This window comes from Apodemus sylvaticus, chromosome 14, assembly GCF_947179515.1.
Source record: "Apodemus sylvaticus chromosome 14, mApoSyl1.1, whole genome shotgun sequence".
NCBI classification, from domain to species: domain Eukaryota; kingdom Metazoa; phylum Chordata; class Mammalia; order Rodentia; family Muridae; genus Apodemus; species Apodemus sylvaticus.
The window spans coordinates 63,933,104-63,954,961 of record NC_067485.1 but is presented as its reverse complement, the minus strand read 5'-3'; the positions used below and the strand labels follow the sequence as shown (position 1 = coordinate 63,954,961).

General features: G+C 41.6%; 1 protein-coding gene across 1 annotated transcript in view; it reads right to left on the bottom strand.

Moving 5' to 3' along the window:
• Positions 1-21,858, bottom strand: part of Nebl (nebulette) — a 360,004-nt gene that overhangs the window by 213,968 nt on the left and 124,178 nt on the right. Inside the window, exon 3 of the mRNA XM_052156988.1 lies at positions 6,864-6,948. Coding sequence (XP_052012948.1) covers positions 6,864-6,948 — 85 coding nt within the window. The remainder of the gene's footprint in view (positions 1-6,863; positions 6,949-21,858) is intronic.

Sequence of the window (21,858 nt, the reverse complement as noted above, 5' to 3'; positions counted from 1 at the left end):
AAGCTTTGTAATTTTTTCTCAATGTCAGCAAGAAATTGGTTTTAAGGTGCCCAGCTACTAATACCAAAATCCGCAGGCACCTAAGTTCTCTACATAAAATGCTGTGATGATACCTATAGATAACTATAGATATTTCGCTATCTAGATATCTCGATATCTCAATATCTAGATAGATAGATAGATAGATAGATAGATAGATAGATAGATAGATAGATAGATAGGTAGATAAGTAGATATAAAAAATAACAGCTATCTGATTCTGGAACACATAATAGTAACAAAGTAATCTGTACCCTGCTCAGTCCATACCTCACCTCACACCAAGAGCTAGAGTTGGGAAAGGACATTGGGTAAGTGTGGAGGTCATCAATGAATCAGCCTTGTTGGGACTCAGGAAACAGATGGAAGAGCTATGGGTTGTTTGGAGAGACTAAAGAGTAGGGCACCAGACCCTTGCAATTAAAGGCTCCAAAACCTAGTCATAACACAGCACTTCAAAACATCCCATCTATCCTCCTGCCTCTCACTATTGACATTGCTGTCTCTTACATCATTTTAGTCAGGAGTAAAAGGGGAGAGTCTGACTTATGTGAAATTGTAAGGGACGGCAAAGTCTCAAAGGTTAGAGCAAACATCTGCTCGGCATTCTCTGTTCCCTGAAAGAAATGCCGAAAGTCAGTGGATTCATGTTTCTCCTTTGAAGTTCTTATTCACATTCATCCCTTCTAGATATGAGACATAATCTTTCCTTATTTTTTCATAGCCCCAAAACATCGAAGAGAAACACACTGAAGCTTCTCTCCAATGAACTTTTACCTCCACATCCACAAATTCATGGGCGTCGTGGGAAAGAAAAGCCACCACACTGTGGGAACCCTGCATCAAACAGTGAAAAAAAAATCCAAGAACGAGACAGGCAGAGGTGCCAAAGTCAAAGAAAGAAAGCTAAGTGGCAGCTATGAAAGGCTTATTGTCCAAGATCCCCAGAGCACACAGTAAGCACCCGCAGAAACTATCTACAGAGACTGCTCACATTTAGAAGCCTGAAGTGTCCCAAGCAAACAAGTGACAGTAAGAGGCTCCAAGTGGGTGAAGAGCAATCAGAAAGATGAGGAATTGGAGAGGGGATCTATCTACATTTAGAATTAGGTTCCAGAAAGAAAACTGGGATCCAAGATGCAACTGTGTGTAGAGAGGAAGCAGGCCTCCAATTCCTTGAAATTTCTTTAAAATACAATTACACCAGGTGTGGGACTGGCGAGCTAGAGCTTGCAAAACAAGCATGCTAACATAAGTTTAGTGCCCAGAACCTGCATAAAGATAGGAGGAGAGAACTGACCCCACAGAGTTGTATTCTGACCTCTACACATGGGCTGTAGTACACACACACACCCACAGATTCACATACACACAATAATAATAAATTATTTTTAATTGGGTGCTGTGATGCGTGCTTGTAATGCTAGCAGTTAAGAGGCAGAAGAAGCAAAGAAGATTGTGTATTTGAGACTAAATTGGACTATCCTTGTCAAATATTCATATAGTCAATATGAATAATTAAGGGTCTGGGAAGGTGGCTCTGTGAAGAAACTGGTTGGTCTATAAGCATGAAGACCTGAGTTCATATCCCCAGAACTCAGGTAAAAGCTAATCACAGTAACAGAAGCACAGGAATACATGTCTATAATCCCAGCTTTAGGAGTCCCAGATAGGCAGTTCCCAGGGGCTTGTTGAAACAATGAACTTCAGGTTCACTGAGAGACCCTATCCAATGAATTAGTCAGTCAGTCAGTAAGGTAAAGAACACCAGACGAGACCTCTGGCCTCCACATGCACACGAATAGGCAAGCAGACCTAGGTACATAAATCCATGTACATAGTCATGCACACACCTATAAAATATAACAGTATCAATAAAAACAACCCCAACTGTCTCTAACGGTCATGCTGCAATTACTATTTTCCCTTGGAAAGAAAACCACCATTTGGGGTGAGGCTCAGAGCCTTGTGAATGTCTGACAAGCCCTCTGCCACTGAGAGATAGCCTCAGACCCTAGTGACTGCCTTTCGAAAATGCAGCTGGGGCTGGAGAAATGGCTCAGCACTTAAGAGCACTTACTGCTATTCCAAAGGTCCTGAGTTCAAATCCCAGCAACCACATGGTGGCTCACAACCATCCATAATGAGATCTGACACCCTCTTTCTGGGGTGTCTGAAGACAGCTACAATGTACTTACATGTAATAATAAATAAATCTTAAAAATAAATAAATAAAAATAAAACAAAAATTCAAAACTGTAATTGACACTGGAGAAATATCTTGCATTGGGCAAACTGGCCAGTAGCTGAAGAAGACCTTCTAGAAATGGGATAGAGAATGAAGCAGTAGTGGAAGACACTGGAGACAAGCCAGAGACAGATAAACATGCTACAACATTCTCTCTGTGAGTCTCCCGGGGCCTCTGTTGAACACATCTCTATTATGCCCACAAAGATGTTTGGCTTATTCTGTTCTCTATAAAAACAATCATGTAACCCTAACTGCTATCATAAGCTACCCATTATGATCCACGTTTTCTATGCCTCTGCAAAAAAACTTAAGAGATTAAAGTGGAACCAACAGGGAGTACAAATGATCTGTATCCTGGCTATAATCACCCTAGCTCTTTCATGGTGTCAGTGATCATAAATTACATATACGCCATTAAGGAACGCGGTGTGGACCAACCCTATTGCTTCCGACAGGATTGCAAACAGCTGAGCCGGTCCTCCCGTGGCTAAGTGAGAACGCTACTAACATTTCATCTTCATTTTCGAGTAGTAGCTTTCGAAGCAGTGCAGGCTAAAGCTTAGAGTCTCCACTCTGGAAGTTGGAGAGCAAGAAGTGGGAATTACGAGGGAGCAGGAGTCTGTCCCTCCCTGGCCTTGGGTTCATTTTGCTCTCTGGAAAGAGATGATGGGTGTCCACTGAATAACTGTTAAAAAAAATCATTTCCCTAGCAATAAAAATAGTCTATAGATTCCTGACCCAGAGAACTGACAATATTTGACCATTCTCTTTCTCAAAGATACCCAGGCTGGAAAGATAGACATTTGCTATAGCACAATATTAAAATAGTAAGCTCAGAGGACTCCTTCTGTAAGGAGTGTGTCATCTGGCTGGCGGTCATTTAAGACTTCTCCAAGTTACACAGTTGGCTTTTGTTTAAAAGTTATGTCTGCGGACGTCACGGCTCAATTTCTTTTTAACTTTATTACATCGATTGGGTGTGCATATGTATGTTTGCATGCTCATGTTCACACTTGTCATGACATACATGTGGAGATCAAAAGATAACCTGGAGTATTTGGTTTTCTCCTTCTATAGGGAAGGTGGGTCCCAGGCACTGAACTGAGGTCATCTGGCTTGGTAGCAAGTGCCTTTGCCCGCTGAGCCATCATCTCAGCAAGCCAGGGCTCACTTTCTTACCATAAACAGAAGAAAGGCTATTATGTTGATCCCCAGGAGCTATAAAAGCCAGATGCCCCACAGGGGAATTATAATGTTACCCACTGTAGGCAAAGTTTCACTTCCTGTCCTTGTCAAATGGGTTACCAGGCCAGCAGGGGGTTTGACAAGCACTACTGATGCAATGTTTTTGAAGCAGCTCACCTTGTGATGTCTGATGAAAGAGGACCAAGTGATGATAAAGGGGTTTTCCCCTCTCTCTTCCTCGTGGATCGCCAGGTTCCAAGCAATCCCTCTCCACCATCGCTGTGGCTGGCCAAGTGAATGTCCCACAGTCGTAGGCAGGTTGGTGAATGCCTGGGAGCCACTGTTTTGCACAGTCCCTAGATGCTAATTCCTAAAGTGCTTGCTTGTCTCCCAGCATTTGATCTCACTTTCTGATAACAAGTTGGCACATATAGAGCCCATAGATGCTTGAGGGGATGGGGTAGTGTTAACACAATGGCAGCAGTGGTAGCAATCCTCCACAAAACAGTAGGGAGGGAAGAAAAGAGCAAACAGGTAAAGAAATGATGACATATACCCATAAATGACTGCCTGGATGGGACTGGAATTAATTTTGTTGTTCCTTTGTTTTTTTCTCACTTGATAAGTCAGCTAATGAAGAAGAGAAAGTAGCTAGTATGACACGGAAGAATTCTAAAAGATTTCAGAGTCTGAAGACTCTAAGCTGCGAGTCTATTTAATTCATGTAACATCCCAATTTGCCAAAATAAGTTATACGAAAAAATTAATAGTCAGTCTTCCTCCCAAACCAGTGAGCTGCTCAGAATTGCAGAGATCAAGACTCTAAGGAAATGGTCTGTTGCAGAATCAGATCATTTAGTAAGTTAAAATTAGATTTTAAAGTGCCGTTACTAAGTATTACAATTAGGGAAAATATCACTCCACAGCGTTGCAAAGGTGGTTAGCAGAAATGTAACCCCTCAGACAGAACACCAGTGACCCCTTCCTACCTCCGCCACACACACAGTTTCTCCTTCACTTGCCACACATCCTTTGCATGACAATGCTTTGCTTACTCCCGTCCTCTAGGCTTTCTCAGAGCAACAGGACTAAGGCATTAGGAGCACACAGATGCAGGTTTAGTTCTAAGCTTGGCCCCTTATTAAGCAAGAAGGAAGGTCAAGTTATTTAAATCCTCTATGTTTCACTCAGATAAGAAAATCAACAAATGTCTGTCTCCAAGAGCTGATTGATAGGTCAGAAAAGATTTGCCTTTAATTCTTAGAAAGCAGCAAGGAGGGTGTTGATGACTTTAGATCCCTGACACCCTGCCCAACTCCTTGTACATAGCAGTAAATGGGTTCCTGTTGTCTGAAGGGAGGTGAGTTTCCCACATTGCCTGCCTGATGGCATGCTGCCCATTCTTTGTAGGGAAGATCGTAGTTGTCTTCCAGAGACTCTGATGTCTTCAGCTGGTTACTGCCTGGGATCCCATAGTACTTTGTGCATGCCTCTGTGAGTTCTTGTCCCACCCACCTGGCATCATCTGTTCATGCTGTTTCCAAAGTCAGCAGCTTGCTACATGGGGAAGGATGAAATTAGCCTTCCACACAGTCACAAGCTCCTTTTCTGAGGGCATTTTCGAAGCCATGCCTATGGTGAGTAACTATTGGGTACTGGCTCTTCAGCGGAATGGAGATACCCACAACTGATCACAGTGCCCAGAGGGAGTTGTGTGCTCATAAAAGACAAGGTCAATGTCGCTACGCGATCCTCCCTAACCTTCAAGGCTCCATTCACCCAGACATGAGCACGAAGCTCTGTTCCATCCAGTCCCCACAGATCCCCCTTTCCGAGCCAAGTTTAATCATTCCATATGTGTGCTGGTCCTCTGTCGTCACCTGCTCTGCAGGCTCAGGAAGAAGGATGTTAACTAACTAGAAGCTACTTCCTGCAGCACCAGGGTGTGCAATAGGCAAGAAACAAGCAATTGATTGCTGGAGTGATTTACATTTTCCACTATGTTTAAACTGATTCTCAATAAAGCATAGTGAGGTACATGGGCTAAACCCAAGTCCTAATGCCCCTAGGATATAAAGCAAGGGTGTCTTTACCAATAGAAAACCAGAGCCTAGTTTTGAAATTAATGGCTTACACAGCAGGCATTTTACCCAAATCATACATTAGCTCCTGACCAAATCTCACGACGTTAACCAGCAATGAATTCTACTTGTGCTCTATCCTGCCATCAGGAGGACTGAGAAATGGTTCCAAGTTCCACAGAAAGAGACCGAAGGCCATCATAAATAGTCAAACCACAACAGAGTAATCTCACCCTAGGCCACTGTCAGCTCTTGTACAGAACTCCAGGCTCACGTTTTTTCAAAGATGATTAAGTGCCCATATTCTTTACAAGTTCTCCCCCCTTTTGCGTTTTTATATCAATGGTGCAATCATCGCAAGCCTTGACAAACTTAATTGAAAGAAAAAAACATTCAAGATGCCTTTCTCCTCTACCAGAGGGAGGCCTCCCATGACACTTGTGGCCCCCTAGACAGGTATCAAGGCAGACTGTCTCGTTTCAGAGAAGCACAGAGCAACCCAAGTAGCTGGTCCAAGGCCCCTCCTTCCTACTTCTCTCCTATCTCTTTCTCCCTCCCTCCCTCCCACTCTCCTCTGTGCAGTTTTGACAACAGTAACACTGACCAATAATCTGCCAAGAAGCTGCTCGGCACCCTCCTCTATGTCCGTCAAAGGAAAATCTTCCTGTTTCCTGTTTCCTGTGGCCTGTGCTTTGCATTGAGACTGGGCGTCCAGGTAGAAAACCCCTGCCACTCAGGACCCTAGTCCCCGCCCACAGGCTTCAATATATTGAAGGCAACTTGGCATCTAAACTGATTGACTGAGAGCCAATAGCGGTGTTTTACTCTTTGTATGTGCTGTCAGGGTGACATAGGACCGAATATGAATAAAGTGACCCCACAAAGACACAGCTAAATGCTGATGTGAGATCCACAGACAGAGTGTGAGTCGCACGTGCAAAGCAATTGGGTCAGACTAACGCATTGTGTTTCCGCCACCCCCACCTACAACACACGCAGTATGGAGACGCTACTTACAAAACGTTCTTAAGCATTTAGGACCAAATAAATCGATATTGCCGAGAAACATTTACTCTGACCGGAAGTCATATACTTGCCCTAGTCCCGTATAAATAGCAAAACTAAGAATATTGGGGTGATCCAAGAGTGGGAGCAGTATTTTCACTCGGGGTGCCCACACCTCCTGCTGTCAGACTCCATGCTGGCTAGTGGCTGGCATGGACAATACAGGGCCGACATTCTCAGAAGAATGGCTTAAGGGTTTAGTACCAGGACCGGCATCATAAAGCGAGCCTCCTGCACGTTACCTGGCTCTGCAGTTCGCTTTGCTGCTTCAGACGAAGGTTTTCTGGAGTATCGGCCACCGTGGTGAAGGACTGCTTTGGGTAGTGTCTGCAAAGAAACATTTTTTGAAAGTCAGGATTATAATAAGGTGCTATAAAGCAATGCTTTAACACCAAATATTTCACTCTTCCCTTTTGCCACAGCAGTACCCTTGCTTAAGGTCATGTCTGTCATTAGGCCCTTCCATGACCCTCTGTTACTGGTTTTTCTCTCTCTCTCTCCCAAAACTTAAACCTCAGACTCTGTCCTGCTAGATCCTCCCTCCAAGCTCTGGATCATGTTCAAACTTCTCCTGTCTTTCACTGTGCCTGACTTCATCACGTCACCATTCATACCATCTTTCTAGCCTTCGGTCACTTTCCTTTAAAAGTAGCTTCACCTCATTGTCTTTGTCCATCTCCTCTCCAACTCTCTCATCTCTTTACCAGGCTTAAAGTTTATTCCTAGAAACTTATCTCACCAAAGTCACTCAACCTTTCACGAAAACACCTGATAAGTATCCTTTAGTTCTTTTGCTTGGCTGTCCCTCTATTTTGAAATGTCCTTTTTCTGAGTTCCCATGTCCCACTCAGTCCCAGCCTGGCTGCTCCTCCCGTTTCCCCCTTCTCTCTGGCCTGTGGGATCCGCTTTCGCATGCCACCCACGGCAGGCACCACACACAGACACACACACAGACACACACGCACACGCACACGCACACACACACACACACACACGCAATGTTTTCTTTGCTCAGTCCACACCGCCACCTAAGAGATCTTACCCATCCCCTGCAGCCTCTAGGGATTGCCATTTGCTGATTTCTTTTCAATTCAGTTTTTAGATTTGTTGGCATTTCCCTTGTAACATCCCACATCCACCATGAACTCTGTCAGCCTGCAATTCAGCTGTCCATCGCCCTCTCCATCCCTAAAACAAAGGCCTCCTCTACTTTCTTTCTTTCCATTTTTACTGGGACTGAAATGAACAAGTCAGACATCTTAAGGTAACCTTAACATCTGACACATTAACCACTTGCCATCTCTGTATGATCTCTCTCTCTCTCTCTCTCTCTCTCTCTCTCTCTGTGTGTGTGTGTGTGTGTGTGTGTGTGTGTCTTCTCTCTCTCTCTCTCTCTCTCTCTCTCTCACACACACACACACACACACACACACACAGGATACAACACTTGTTGGCCTTGCCCTTACTGTCTTCACTGTTGAAATAAATGCCCCAAATGCAAATCTGTTTACATCACCAAGGAAAACCTTTCCCTGGTGCAATAGTGTCCCCCTAATCAAAGAATAAAAGTCCAGGCTCCTGTCCTCCAAGGCCCCTGTGCCCAACCCTCTCCAGAGTCCTCACTCATTCCATGCTCTGGCTAAGGGGATCCCTCAGTCCTCAGATTCACCTTTCTTGTTCACCCTCCCATGGAAATGCTATGCCTCTTGCCTGGAACACCTGTCCACTTCCCAGTCCCCTTCTGTTGGTAGCACGGTTATCTTTCTGATCTTGCTTAGATGTCACCCTCTCCGGGAAGCATCCTTGGCCTCCACGTGGGGTGAGAACAGGTTCTGGACGCACTTTCCTCCCCTTGTTATACTGCTTCATACCCTCATCCGTGCTTCCTGACGAGACTCCTCATGACCCCTCTTATGAAAGTTCTGTAGCAGTAAGAACTAGCATCCCATCCCTTGTCAGGGTCCACTCTTGGTGCTATTTCCAGTCCTGCGGCTGCTTGGTTACAATGTGAGCTCAGTAAATGTTTGCATGGGAGAGTAGTGGAGAGAAAGAAACTGGACAAGGATACGGGATACAATCAGGTAGAACGTCTCATGATATCGAGCACTATAGAGTGTGATTGACACTGGGTAATTAGCTACTTCAAAATAGCTAGTAGACAGGACTTGGGCTGTTCCCAACACACACAAAAATGAAATTTGTGTGTCATTATAGATATGTCAGCTACCCTGAACTGATTGCTATACATTGTACACATGGATGGAAATGCTATTTTATACCCATAAATATGTATAGTTATTATGTGTCGGTTAAAGATAAACATAATAAATTTTCCAGACAGGAGAAATGGAAGAATGGAGAGATGATCCCCAAAGCCTAAAAGGTGAAAGTGGACCACAGGTTTGATCTGTCATATGATAGAGCTATACATTGTCACACCTGGGCTTGCCTTTCAGTATGGCCTTCAGGTGGGGGAATGGCATTGTTTCCTGAAGTGTAGGTAAACAAACACTAACGCAGGGATGTGGTCCTCTCTACTCATGGTGCAAACACCCAGCCAAAACACACAGGACACCTGTAGCTGATATGGCTCCATCAGCATAAAGCCCTCAAAGTTCAGACCTACTCTTAAAGAATGTGTTCCCTTGGCCCACTCCCTGGCCTGCCCCTGGTCCGCCCCTGGCCCCGTCCATTATTGATGTTCACCTGTGCAGCTTCCTGTGGTTTCTCTTACTCCTTCCAAGACTCATGGTTTTAAACTCTACTTGCAGAAGGTTCTTTTTATACCCCTGTCTCTGGCGTCCAGAGAGAACATTGATGGAGAAATCCTTTTTTAGTTCAAATAAACTCTCTAAAACCTATTCAATGTGCACTGGCACTTATGAAATAAATATTAGGTGTTTTGTAACCTCGTGCAGTGAGGTGCATGGCAGGAAGATGTATATCCACGCCTTATCTGTCGCGCATCCTCCAATAATTTAACGTCCCATGGGATCAGTGATCTAGGAAATCAAAGGCACCCACATAACTACTAGAATTATTTTAACTGTATTTTGTTGACATTCTTCAAACCCCTTTATAATTGTCTTGTCTTCTCTGAGCACAGACATTATTTGTGACAGTTGGGTGCTGTGCTGATGTAGGACCACGATAGAAGAGTCACTCTTTCTGGGTCTACAAGGATGGTTGACCTAAATGGCTCAGGTTCACTGTGCTTTTCCTGAACGGATGCTGTCAAGAGATCATTTCTCACATGGCCCTGAGCCCCGAGGAACATCTCTTTCTTATCTTTTCTTCTTCTAAGTCAGACTAAGAAAGGACAGAGTCAAGTGGCTGACCAGAATATTCACTGACTCTGGTAAGTATTGACAGTAGATATGGTGTCTTCCTCTCCTGCTGAAGTCAAAGCCTCCCCAGGAACCAGGTCCTTCTAAGGACAACTTTGGCACTGTGCCCCAGACAACAGACAGGTAAAAATAGACAGACAGCTCCACTGAGCTATGGCTTGAAACTTGAACTTCACTAGACTTTAAATGTAGCAACTGCAGATTGTCATACTTGAGGATTGTAAAAAACAATTTAGCAAGAATTTTCCCAAAATGTATTCTATGATATTACATAAAGTTTCAGAGATATCTGTGGGGCTCTGCTATGTTTCATTTTTAAAAAGTCTATCATGCTATCTCTTTTTTAAACTGTAATAAAAATTCACTTTCGCATGTCCCGTGAAACCTTTAGCCCGCTCAGCCCTGGCTATATCCACTTGCAGGTGAACTCATTTGGGGTGGGAAGGCATTGTTTATGAAGTCACTCTTCACCTGCCAATCACACTCAAGTGAAAAAATCCCATGGGCTTTTCAAGAACACGCTAATGCTGATAAAAACTGCTTTACTGCACATACTCGGGGGTCCTATTGGAAAAGTAAAAATAATTTTTACTGGGTTCCTTCCTCACTGGCCACACAGAATTCTAATTCTGAAGTCTCATTTCATGAAAATCGCCTCTTATTACCATTGAAGTGTAAAAAGAGATGCTATAATGGACTTTAACTTTCAAAATATATGCATAATAAAGAAACACCACTTTTATACATTTGATCATAGCAGCACATATGAAGTCCTATTTAGAAAAGGGTTCAAAAACAACTGAAAATGTGTGTTTTTTTTTTTTTTTTTTTTTTTTTAGGAAGACACAGTTTGCTAACCTGATTATAAAACAGCAGACTTACTGACAGGTTGTGCAAAGTTACAGTTATATTTACAACTATAAAAAGATGCCAAGACATGACACTTTTCCAATATCCTTTTCAATCCTGCCTTTCAGTGCTTTTTTTTTCATAGTAGGGTAATCTATATATAACTTTCTGTAATGACTGTGACAAAATGAAATTATCCAAAATCTCAACATATAGAGAAAAGCCCAGTTTTTAAATTTATTTACTCATTTATTTGTGTGTCCATCCATATATGCATTATGTGGTGTGCATTTGTGTTTATGCATGTGCAGAAGTGTGCATGTGTGTGGAGGACAGAGGATAACCTCATGTGTCTGCCTTGTCCTTTGATTCAGGGTCTCTTGTTGTTGTGAGTCTCGTGAGTTAGGGTAGGCTAGCTGACCAGTGAGCGCAGAACTCCTATCTCCTATCTATGGAGCATTGGGATTATAATCCCATACAGCCACATCTCTCTTCTCTTTCAAACACAGGTTCTGGATAATCTCAGGTCCTCACACTTGCACAGCAAGCATTTTACTATCTAAGTTATCTCTCCAGTCCCCTAGTTTAGTCTTATAACCAAACTAATAGATATGGAGGGAAGGAAAGTGTCTTAGTCAGGGTTTCTATTCCTGCACAAACATCATGACCAAGAAACAAGTTGGGGAGGAAAGGGTTTATTCAGCTTACAATTCCAAATTTCTGTTTATCACCAAAGGAAGTCAGGACTGGAACTCAAGCAGGCCAGTAATTAACATCTCTCCATGGCCTCTGCATCAGCTCCTACTTCCTGACCTGCTTGAGTTCCTGTCCTAACTTCCTTTGGTGATGAACAGCAGTTTTGAACTGTAAGCTAAATAAACTCTTTCCTCCCCAACTTGCTTCTTGATCATGATGTTTGTGCAGGAATAGAAGCCCTGACTAAGACAGAAAGTATACATGTGAGAAACTGTATCACAGGTCATGAGTATAAACACAAATGAAAATCTGTGGATTTAACAAGTCAAGTCATAGAGCTAGTGAAATTCAAGAGTTTATGGTCTTTACGTAAAAATGCTTGTCAAGGAAAAGAAGACCTCATGAGTTGGAATCATAAGACTCAGAAGAAATAAGTGTAATTACAGAGATGGCAGCATTGTATAAAGAGTGCATTGTATAAAGTGCAAAGTAAGAGAGACCTCATTGGTTCAGGCGTCCTGACTAGATCTGGAAATGCTATTAAATGCCGGGGTTTCTCAAGGTCATATCCAAATGGTGACACTCATCTGAATTAACCTGACAGATTTCTCTGAAGCTAGAGTCTCATCTCGCAGCTACCCACCATCCAGGTCCACTCCAAAGGAAAAGAGAGCAAGACACAAAATAAGCTAAGAGGCTGACGGTGCTTGATGAGAGCCCAGGAAAGAGAGATGAAGCTTTCCAAATACAAGTGCTCATGGGATCACATATTTTCTCCCAGCTCCTTCCATGGAGTGTATTTAAATGGTTATGAAAAAGTCTCCCCCAAATCAATGTCTTCTTAGGATAATAAGATTTACTTACCACCAGGCTTGTAAGAAGAAAGTTTTTGTTCTCTGCAACATTGGGAGTGAGAACATGGTCAAAAGGGTATCAGTGATGTGAAATGAATGCTCCAAGAAAAAGCAAGAACCAATTTTTTCAAGTATGAACTACAACAATGAGAAACATGGTGAGTGATCCCCAAGGCTGCAATGAGGGCACCTATACCTTAGAGGCAACCAACATTGGTCTAATTGTACTTGAGATCTGCTCAAAGAAAAGGGATTCCGTGCCTTGGACTGTAAATGTAGTCAACTCCCTATAACTGGCAAGGTGATTAAGCCTAGAGAAAGACCTAGTGCTTCTACTTTCCTCCATCAGAATAATTTCGAGCTGGAGCCTAAGTGTCATCTTCCTACCCACAGATAAGACATTTGTTTTGGCAGCAGATGGAGACCACTACCGAACTCTACAACTGGTTAAAATGAAGAGGACAGATGACTGTGGGAAGCCTAGCCCCAGCTGATACAACTACAACATAAACCCTGTACCTGAGAGGCCCAGGGAACATCGTAGAGGAGAGGAGTGGAAGACTGTGAGGGCCAGAGGACCAGGGATCATGCAAAACATCTCCGATAATGTCAGGATTTGAATCAGAACAAGTGTTCAACCGCATTTCTGCTATCAATACTCTACCTAGCATTCTGTTCTTTCAGCTCTCCCACAGAGGGAATTCACTTGTGCATCTCATTGTTTCAGTCTGTATAAGGGGAATAAGTATCCCTGCCCATCTCATGGAGTTGCTGCTAGAATCTTATGACAGAGATTTAGAAACTGAAAGGTACTATGAATGAAAGACAGTAGTAACCCACTTAGATTTATAACTATGAGATCCTTCTGTTTATATTTAAGGTTAAAGCTAGGCTTTAATGCAATGACTCTCAACCACCATCCCCAGAGGACCATTTAACAACACACAGCATCTGGAGGCAGTTTTTGGTTGTCTCTCTAGAGTAGAGACATGTATCAGCATGTAGTGGATAGAAGTCAAGAAGTCCTATAAAATGCTGGGCAGCCCTACCTGACAAAACAGAACTTATCCTACGAGAAATTCCAACATTCTGAAGTTTAGAAATCTTATTTTATATATCCAGATCCTCAGTAAGAAACCTAGGCACAGAGTATCTACTGAAATTTCCTGCTTCTCAATATTTGATCACAGGGTTAACAAGACTTTCATCACTGACAAAAACTGGTGATTTTAAGGGAAAAAGATTTATTTGGCACATAGGTTCAGTAGTCTCAGTCCATCAAGACATGAAGACATGGCAGAGCTGAGTAAGTAACATCATCATGTCAAAGAAGCATGAAGAGAATGCCTGTATCAGAGACTTCATTAATTTTAACTCATTCCATCTGAAACTCCAGCCTACTGGCTGGTGCTACTCACATTCAGAAAAAGTTTGTCCCCATCCCTAGTCAGTCCTCTCTAGAAACATTATGACTAGACCCAGTAGTTAGCTTTACTAACCTCATAGAAGTTTATCTAATCAATCAGGTTGGGCATCAAGAGGAACTATCTCAATGTGTACTGCCATAACTCATTCTTGAAGAACTAAGTACCTTTGGTGTGACTCCGCCAGGAGACCTTAAAAGCTCCCAGCTTATCTCTCTGGTGTATCTCCTATGTCTTTTTCCCTTTAATGACTATGAGTGTCACATGTTTAAAGACCATAGCTTTAAAGAGCATAACTATGTGTGTTCCATGCTGGGAAACCTCCTAAAGAATGATGAGACCAAAGAATCACCTGGAGGCCACTGATACAAGCTTTATGCCTAGCAAGATACTCTTAATGAAAAATGGAGTAGCTTAACATATTTTCAAATAGTATCTACTTTTTAAAAGCAAACATACAACTTTAATTCTTAATAACATTTCTAAAAGCAAATGCTATGATCATGTATTATTAAGTTAGCCTCTCAGTTCTACACTTCTGAGTTATGGGAGCAACCTCAACCCTAGACTATCTTTCATACTGTAAGTGACTCCACAAAATGGGTAATTTTATCCAAGGGGCAAAGTCACAACTGTTTCTGGCTGTCAAGGGATGGCAGGGTTTATGTGTAATTTTGAATCTTTTCCTTAAATCTGAGTGATTCTACTTTATAGCAATAATTCTTATCACTCAAAGTTGCCTTTAAAGATAGGAAATCTGTTTTTATTTTTTAAGTATCTATTTATGTATATGAGTGCTCTATCTACATGTGTGCCTGCCTGATAGAAGAGGGTATCAGATCCCATTATAAATGGTCCTGACAATATGGTTGCAGGGACTTGAACTCAGGACCTCTAGAAGAGTAGCCAGTGTTCTTAACCACTTAGCCATCTCTGCATCCTCCTAACCAATTTTTAAATGAACAAACTTGGGGGTGATTATTACTATCAGGGCACTTATAATGTCTCTACTTACAAAAGAGACACTACAGAAAGAAAGAAAATAATTGCAGAAAGACAATACCAAAAAGGGACTGTGCAGGTAAGTGTAAGGAATGTACAGTGTGCCCACATAAGTTCACAGACACACAATGTGTCCACCTATACACAGAGGCATACAGTATGCTTACATGTAGCAGAGGCACACAGTGTGCCCACGCGTGCACACAGGCACACAGTGTGTGGAACAAAAACAATGCCAACCATCTAAGAATTTCTGAAGACAAATCTAAAGTACTAGACAAATTGAGAGCATGAAAATTAATGTATTCAAGGTCCTTCATAAGAAAAATTGGGATATTATTAAGTTTCACAGTTTTCTTAAATATGTGTGATAAAACTTTACAGGTAGCCATAAGAAATGGAATTATCCTACATAAATTCAAATTGCATGAAAGTGAAAAGAACAAAAATAAAAATTTTAAAGCACCAAGAGTATTATTCATTACAATTTAAAAAAAAACAAGAAATAAGAAAAGGAAGAAAGGCTGCATAGAATAAACAAGACAGATAGAAAATTAGCAGTTGAGAAAAATAATTCTGTAACCATAAAAACATAATTGGGAAATATCACATAAAGGCCTATTACTGTCATAATTTTCATTCTACTATAAAGCAGCTATGCTAATATAAAACAAAATTATTTGTGACAGTAAAAGTGTTACTGAGTGTGCAGGTGATAAAAGTTGAATTCACTAATAGAAGCGTATCGTAACTGTAAATAAGATTAAAATCAGCCTCATCCATGTTTAAATATCCATCAACACACGTATGACAGTGGAAGCATGTAAAATGTAATGGAATCAACATATCCACCAACAGAACATTTCAACATAGTTCACCCTATCATTACTAAGTAAAGCAAGCAGACACAGACATGAATAAAGATCTCCAACACATCCTCTGAGATCAGAAGATATTTGCATGCACATTTATCTGCAGTGTCTTTCCTTCTCCAGGATGGGTAAGCACATTCCGTGCACCCAAAGACTTCGTTGGTTTGAGAAGTGTAAAGAAAAATGTCACATTACTTGAGAGACTGAGAAAACTTGGAGGGTTTTCCTCCTTAAATCAAATTGTTCCTAGGACAGACTAAGGAGATGGCTCTGCGGATAAAATCCTTGCCTCTCAAGCATGAAGACCTGAGTTCGGTTCCTCAGAACCCCCATGAGAGCTACAATCTTAGTGCAATAGACAGAAAGGTGCAAAGAAGAGGGAAGCCCCAGAAGTTCCCAGGGCAGCTCTCCTGATGTCGCACAGGAGAACAAAAGACCATGTCCCAAACAGTGTAGAAGAAAACAACTCTCCAGTGTTATCTAAACCCCACATACATGCCATGACACTCTCAAACACACATACTACACATACACACGTACATATATGGACACTACACATACATACACACAGTGACACACACACACATGCACATACTATACACATATTTATACACATACATGCCAACACTACACACACATAAACACTGGCACACCTACATTATGGACACAACCATGCATGCGCACACCTATTTTAAATCTCTAGGGCTGGAGAGACAGTTCAACAATTAAGAGCAGCTACTGCTGCTCTTGGAGATAGCCTGGGCTGGGTCCCCACATCCATCTAAACATCTTACAACCTTCATGAACTCCAGCTCCAGGATATCCCACGTCGTCTTCTGGTCTCCACAGGCACTACACTAACATGCCCAAACACACACTCAAACACACATCCACACATAATTAAAAATAAAAAAAATTACCTTTTTAAGATCCTAGGAAATTTTGTTAATAATTTGCAATAATCTTATTGGATTTTCTTAAGGTTCTCAGATTAAATGCATGCAAAAGTGTCATGGTGTGTATGTGGAGTTCAGAAGATTCTAGTGACAAGTACATCAATCAGTCTTCAAATTTCCACTAATAAACTATTTGAATAATGATGGAATAGTCCCCCACTTGATAGAAACAGGCATTTAAAATAATATATGGGGTCCATACAGGCGTCTTTCTGTTTAATATAGCCACTGAAGTAGGAATGCGCTGGTGGACGATTATCACTATTTGACATCCATCAAAGATATACAATTCTGATGACAATGTTTGCCATGAACTTCAGCGAATGTACTTCTACCCCATGTCCTCCTATGCACTGATGGGCCATCCATTCGTCCATCTCCCTCCACAGCAGTCATCTCATACTTAATTCTACCACTAATCTTCTTCCCTGCAGCACCTCTATAAACAAATCACACAGAATGCCCCTGGTTACAAAACACCAATTTTATGATTTAAAAAAAAAAATTAGAGCAAGCAAATGGGGAATGCCCTTCAGAAAGGAGGCTCATAAGAGCCGCTGATAGATAACATGAAAGCAAAAAATGGATTATGATAATAGAGACCTCATCCATGAAATACAAGCCCCAGCTGAAAGGAGGAAGAGAGTGCAAGCCCTTGCTCTCTGGCTGGTGAGGCGGGTCAAACAACTTACCACCTATTGATTTACTGGCTCAGCAGGGCACCATTGTAACTCCCCTGGTGTATTCAGAAAGGAAGGCTTTATCAGAGGGATTACACAGCAAACCTGACCCATCACACTAGGAAATGCTTTTCAGCTATTGGAACCTGTCACCTAGATTTTGAATTATGGCAGAAAAGGCAAAATATTAATATGTGTGATTATGCACATGCACACACATGTACACATAATATATACGTGCCTGGTTTTACACACACACACACACACACACCTTATATGATGATGAAAAATATGAACTTCTATTCCAGACACTGTGGCTAATATTGATCAAGGGACCACACAAACAAGAGGGTATGGGATATCAATCAAAAGGTACTGCAGACTGCAAACACATGCAGATCTGAGACTCGTAGTCTAAGATATGATGGTAGCCTGAAAATAAAACAAAGCTCATAAGAAAAAGTTAGAGACACACACAAAAAAAAACCATGCTCTCACATATATTCCTTTGTCACAAATAATTACAAAAAGCAAAAGAATTGAGTTAATCATCAGATAATCCTAGTTTTAAGGAGACACTGATGTAAAACCAGAAATGTAACATTACAGTCAGCTACATCTTTTCCATTAACATTTTATTGTCTCAGAGGTAAATTCGTGGCTAAAAGTCAACCAATCAATTGTGGAGGGGAAACAATTAAAAATAACAAGAAGAAGAACGCACTGCTGCAGTCAGTGGTCGCTACTCAGCTCATATACCACTGTCTACACTCAGGGCAGAGGCATTAACCATAGCACTCGCCACAAAGTCCACAAAGGACACAACAGTCCTCTGAACACAGTGATCCAGGCAACTGCAGACAAATGGCCTGGACCAGAACATGAATCTCTTTGTAATTCACAGAATCCATTTACTTGATAATTTGCGAGTGGTTTGTTTCCTCACTTTTCAGGCTATAAAAGCAAATTTGAACAAATTAAAATCTACTTAACCATTGCCTCCACTGCAGAATTAAAGAACTATCCTTGGGGAATGTAGGAGATTGTTCAATACACTTCAATTTGTCAGCTTCTAATTTTGCGTATTAAATTTGTTTTAATGCACTTTCCCAGGGTAAGTAAACTGAGGGAAGAAAGAAGGAAATTAAAACAAAACCAGTATCTTTTGCATCGTTATGCATTAAAGAAAATGAGTTGGTTATTATAACATGGTTAACTGCTGTGTCCCTGGCTAACCTCTTTGTCTATTCCATGCAACGCACCAAGCAAACTGTCTCCCTTCCCTAGATACTCAAGGCAAAGTCTAACCACAAAATACATAAGTCCTTCAAAAATGCACTTGTTCCTGACCATTGATTGTATGATTACCCTAAAACTCAATAGGTCATTATACTTTTCTTGGGTTCAGTGCCCCAGAGAAAGAAGAAAAATGTCCAGCTTTAACCTTTTTCATCGCAGGTTAATGACATGGAAAAAGAAAAAAGAACTTTGTGGAAGGTCTGAACTGGGCTCCATGTTTCAAAAGAAACATATTTACTACCTTGAAAACTCATCATATAGATCAGCTTCCAATTCAAAATGGCAAAGTCAACAACCTCCTATTCAAAACCCAACTGAAATACTTACACATTTAACTCTTACATACATACATAAATATGTATATATGCATACACACACACACATATATATATATATTTATGGAAGAGAAAGGGAGAGAGAAGCTGTTCTTTAAAGTAATAAAAACACATTGAAGGTAGACAGTAAAGGCTAAATATACAATCACATAGGATCAGATTGGATCAACTTGACAGAAGAGGACTGTAGAAATGTCACCAAGAAAACAGTGGCCACGCTATTAGAAAAAGTACACTCAGGCCAAGGGTACTTTAATTTTTTTAATAATTAGCAGGCAAGAAAAGTCCCTTGCCTGCTAATTATCTCTAAACAAAGAAGGCGATCTACCTGGGGTGTCTATTCCCTAACCAGGGGCCTAAGATGAGAGCGGTAGGCTCTGAAGTAATAAAGCCCCCATATCAGATGCTCAGGCGTGAAGAAGCCACGGCCCTCCTTGCTTTAGATTTTGTTCTGTGTGCCCCTAGAACCTGAGGGTTCTACTTCTTGAGGAAGCTGCCCCGGAAGTCACGTGTGTGTTGAAGCCCTTCCGTCTGAGTCTTCCATCTGAGTATTCCGTCTGAGACAGAAACTTATCCCGGTCACTTTTGCTCTCTCCCCTTTGTTTCCCAAACCAGATAGATAGTAATGACCCTCCCATCCCAGCCCTAGTAAAGAAACTTCAGCCTCAAAAAGGAGAAGCACAGAGATGTAGGTAGGAGAGCGTAAGACAGGGGCAAAGGGAAGGCTACCCGGAAAGAAACAACTCACACGCAAGAACTGTGTTCAAGAGGCCATTATAGCTCATTCTGGTGACAGATGCAGTAGTCATGTCCACAAAGACAAATTAGTAAAGGGAAAAAGCAAGTCAAATCAAACTACCAAAAACTCCCAGGAAAGCGAAACCTTAAAATATATTTATTGACTCTGGGTAGTGGTGGTGGCACCCGCCTTTAATCTTGACATTCAAGAGGCAAAGTCGGGAGAATCTCTGGGTACAAATTCCAGAACAGCCAGCACTACACAGAGAACCCATGTCTCAAAAAGTGTGTGGCACGCATGTGTGTGTGTGTATTGTGAGAGTGTTTGTGTGAGTGTGTGAGTGTGTGTGTGTGGTGTGTCTGTGTGTGTGTGAGTGTTTGTGTGAGTGTGTGTGTATGTGGTATGTCTGTGTGTGTGAGTATGTATGAGTGTGTATGAGTGTGTGTGTGAGTGTGAGTGTGTGAGTATGTGTGTGGTGTGTCTGTGTGTATGTGTTTGTGTGAGTGTGTGAGTGTGTATGTGGTGTGTCTGTGTGTGTGTGTATGAGTGTGTATGAGTGTGTGTGTGAGTGTGTGTGTAGTGTGTCTGTGTGTGTGAGTGTGTGTGAGTGTGTGTGTGAGTGTGTGTGTGAGTGTGTGTGTGTGTGTGTGTGTGTGTGTGTGTGTGTGTTGAATCTAGAGGTTTGCATGAGGTGCAAGTGAGGGTTGCGGACAGGTGGATTACACAGGAGCCATAGAGAGAATTTCTAGGAATGATAATGAAAGACGGTTTGCTTCGCGAGGTGCTTGTTGCACAAGCATGAAAACTGGGGTTTTATCCCCAGTACACATGTCAAAAGCCTGGCACAGCAGTGTCCTGTCCCAACAACAGAAGTGGAGCTGGGGAACACTGGGCCAGCCAGTCTCATGAATCGCTGAACTCCAGATTCAGTCAGAGACTCTGTCTCAAAAAGTAAAATGGGAAAGCAAAGGAGAAAAATGCCCAATATCACCCTCTGACCTCTCCATGCACATGCACACACTCACAATCACACATATACACACATACACACACACACACGTGCACATGCACACACTCACAATCACACATACACACACACACACACACACACGTGCACATGCACACACTCACAATCACACATACACACACACACACACACACACACACACGTGCATACGCACGTGCTCACATGCACACACACATGGACATGCACTCACACATGTGCACTCATGTGCACTCAAATACACACATACAGAGAGTATATGAGAGAGTATCAAACCACATGTGCTTGTCAAAACTCATATAGTTATATCCCAAACAAATGAACAAATGGGTTTTTAAAATATTTAACATTTCACTAACTCTATCTGTGTGTGCTCATGCATCTGTGTGTGCTCGTGCGATGGCACGTGTGGAGGTCAGATGGCAGCCTGCAGGAGCCAGTTCTTTCTTTCTGAGCACAGGTTTGCATATGGCTTAGAGGAGACCCATTTACCTACTAGGCACCTGGCCGATTTTTAAATAAGTATGTTGGAGTTTTTCTCAACTATATTCCTGATTAAATTTAGTTGGCATAAAAAGAAATACATTTTATTGTGACATTATACAATGTGTATAATTATACAATGTGTATTAGATATTTTATCTAAGTGGTTGCTAAAGTCAAGTATACAGTGGAAAGAATAGCAAATAAACTGTAGTCTTTGGGGTGAGGTAGAAGAAAACTCCAGTAATAATGAAGAAAAAATTAATGTGAGAGAAAATATAAGAAATCTGTGTACAATCAATCAATGTTATCAGAAATTTATGAATAAAAATGGTGCCAGATAAAGAAGTATCTCCATTTTTGTCTCCAAAGGACAAAGAAAGGACCTGATAGAAAGAGAAACACCTTGTCAGACAGACCTATATCCAAGCAAAAAACATAAAAATGAATAGAAAATTGTAAAAGACCTAACTAAACACATGTACACAATTGATCATCAAGAATTTGAGAGCCCTCCTTCAGTCCCTCTCTTTGCTAGAAAAGTAGAATCAAGTTCCCAACTGCATCCTTTAAACCAGATCCTCTACCATTACCACCACAGGATATTACTACCTTATACTTCTGAATGTAAAATTGCTCCTATCTGCCTTTTGGTTTTATAATGCAAAGAATTGAGTGTGCTTTATCAGAGCTGTTTT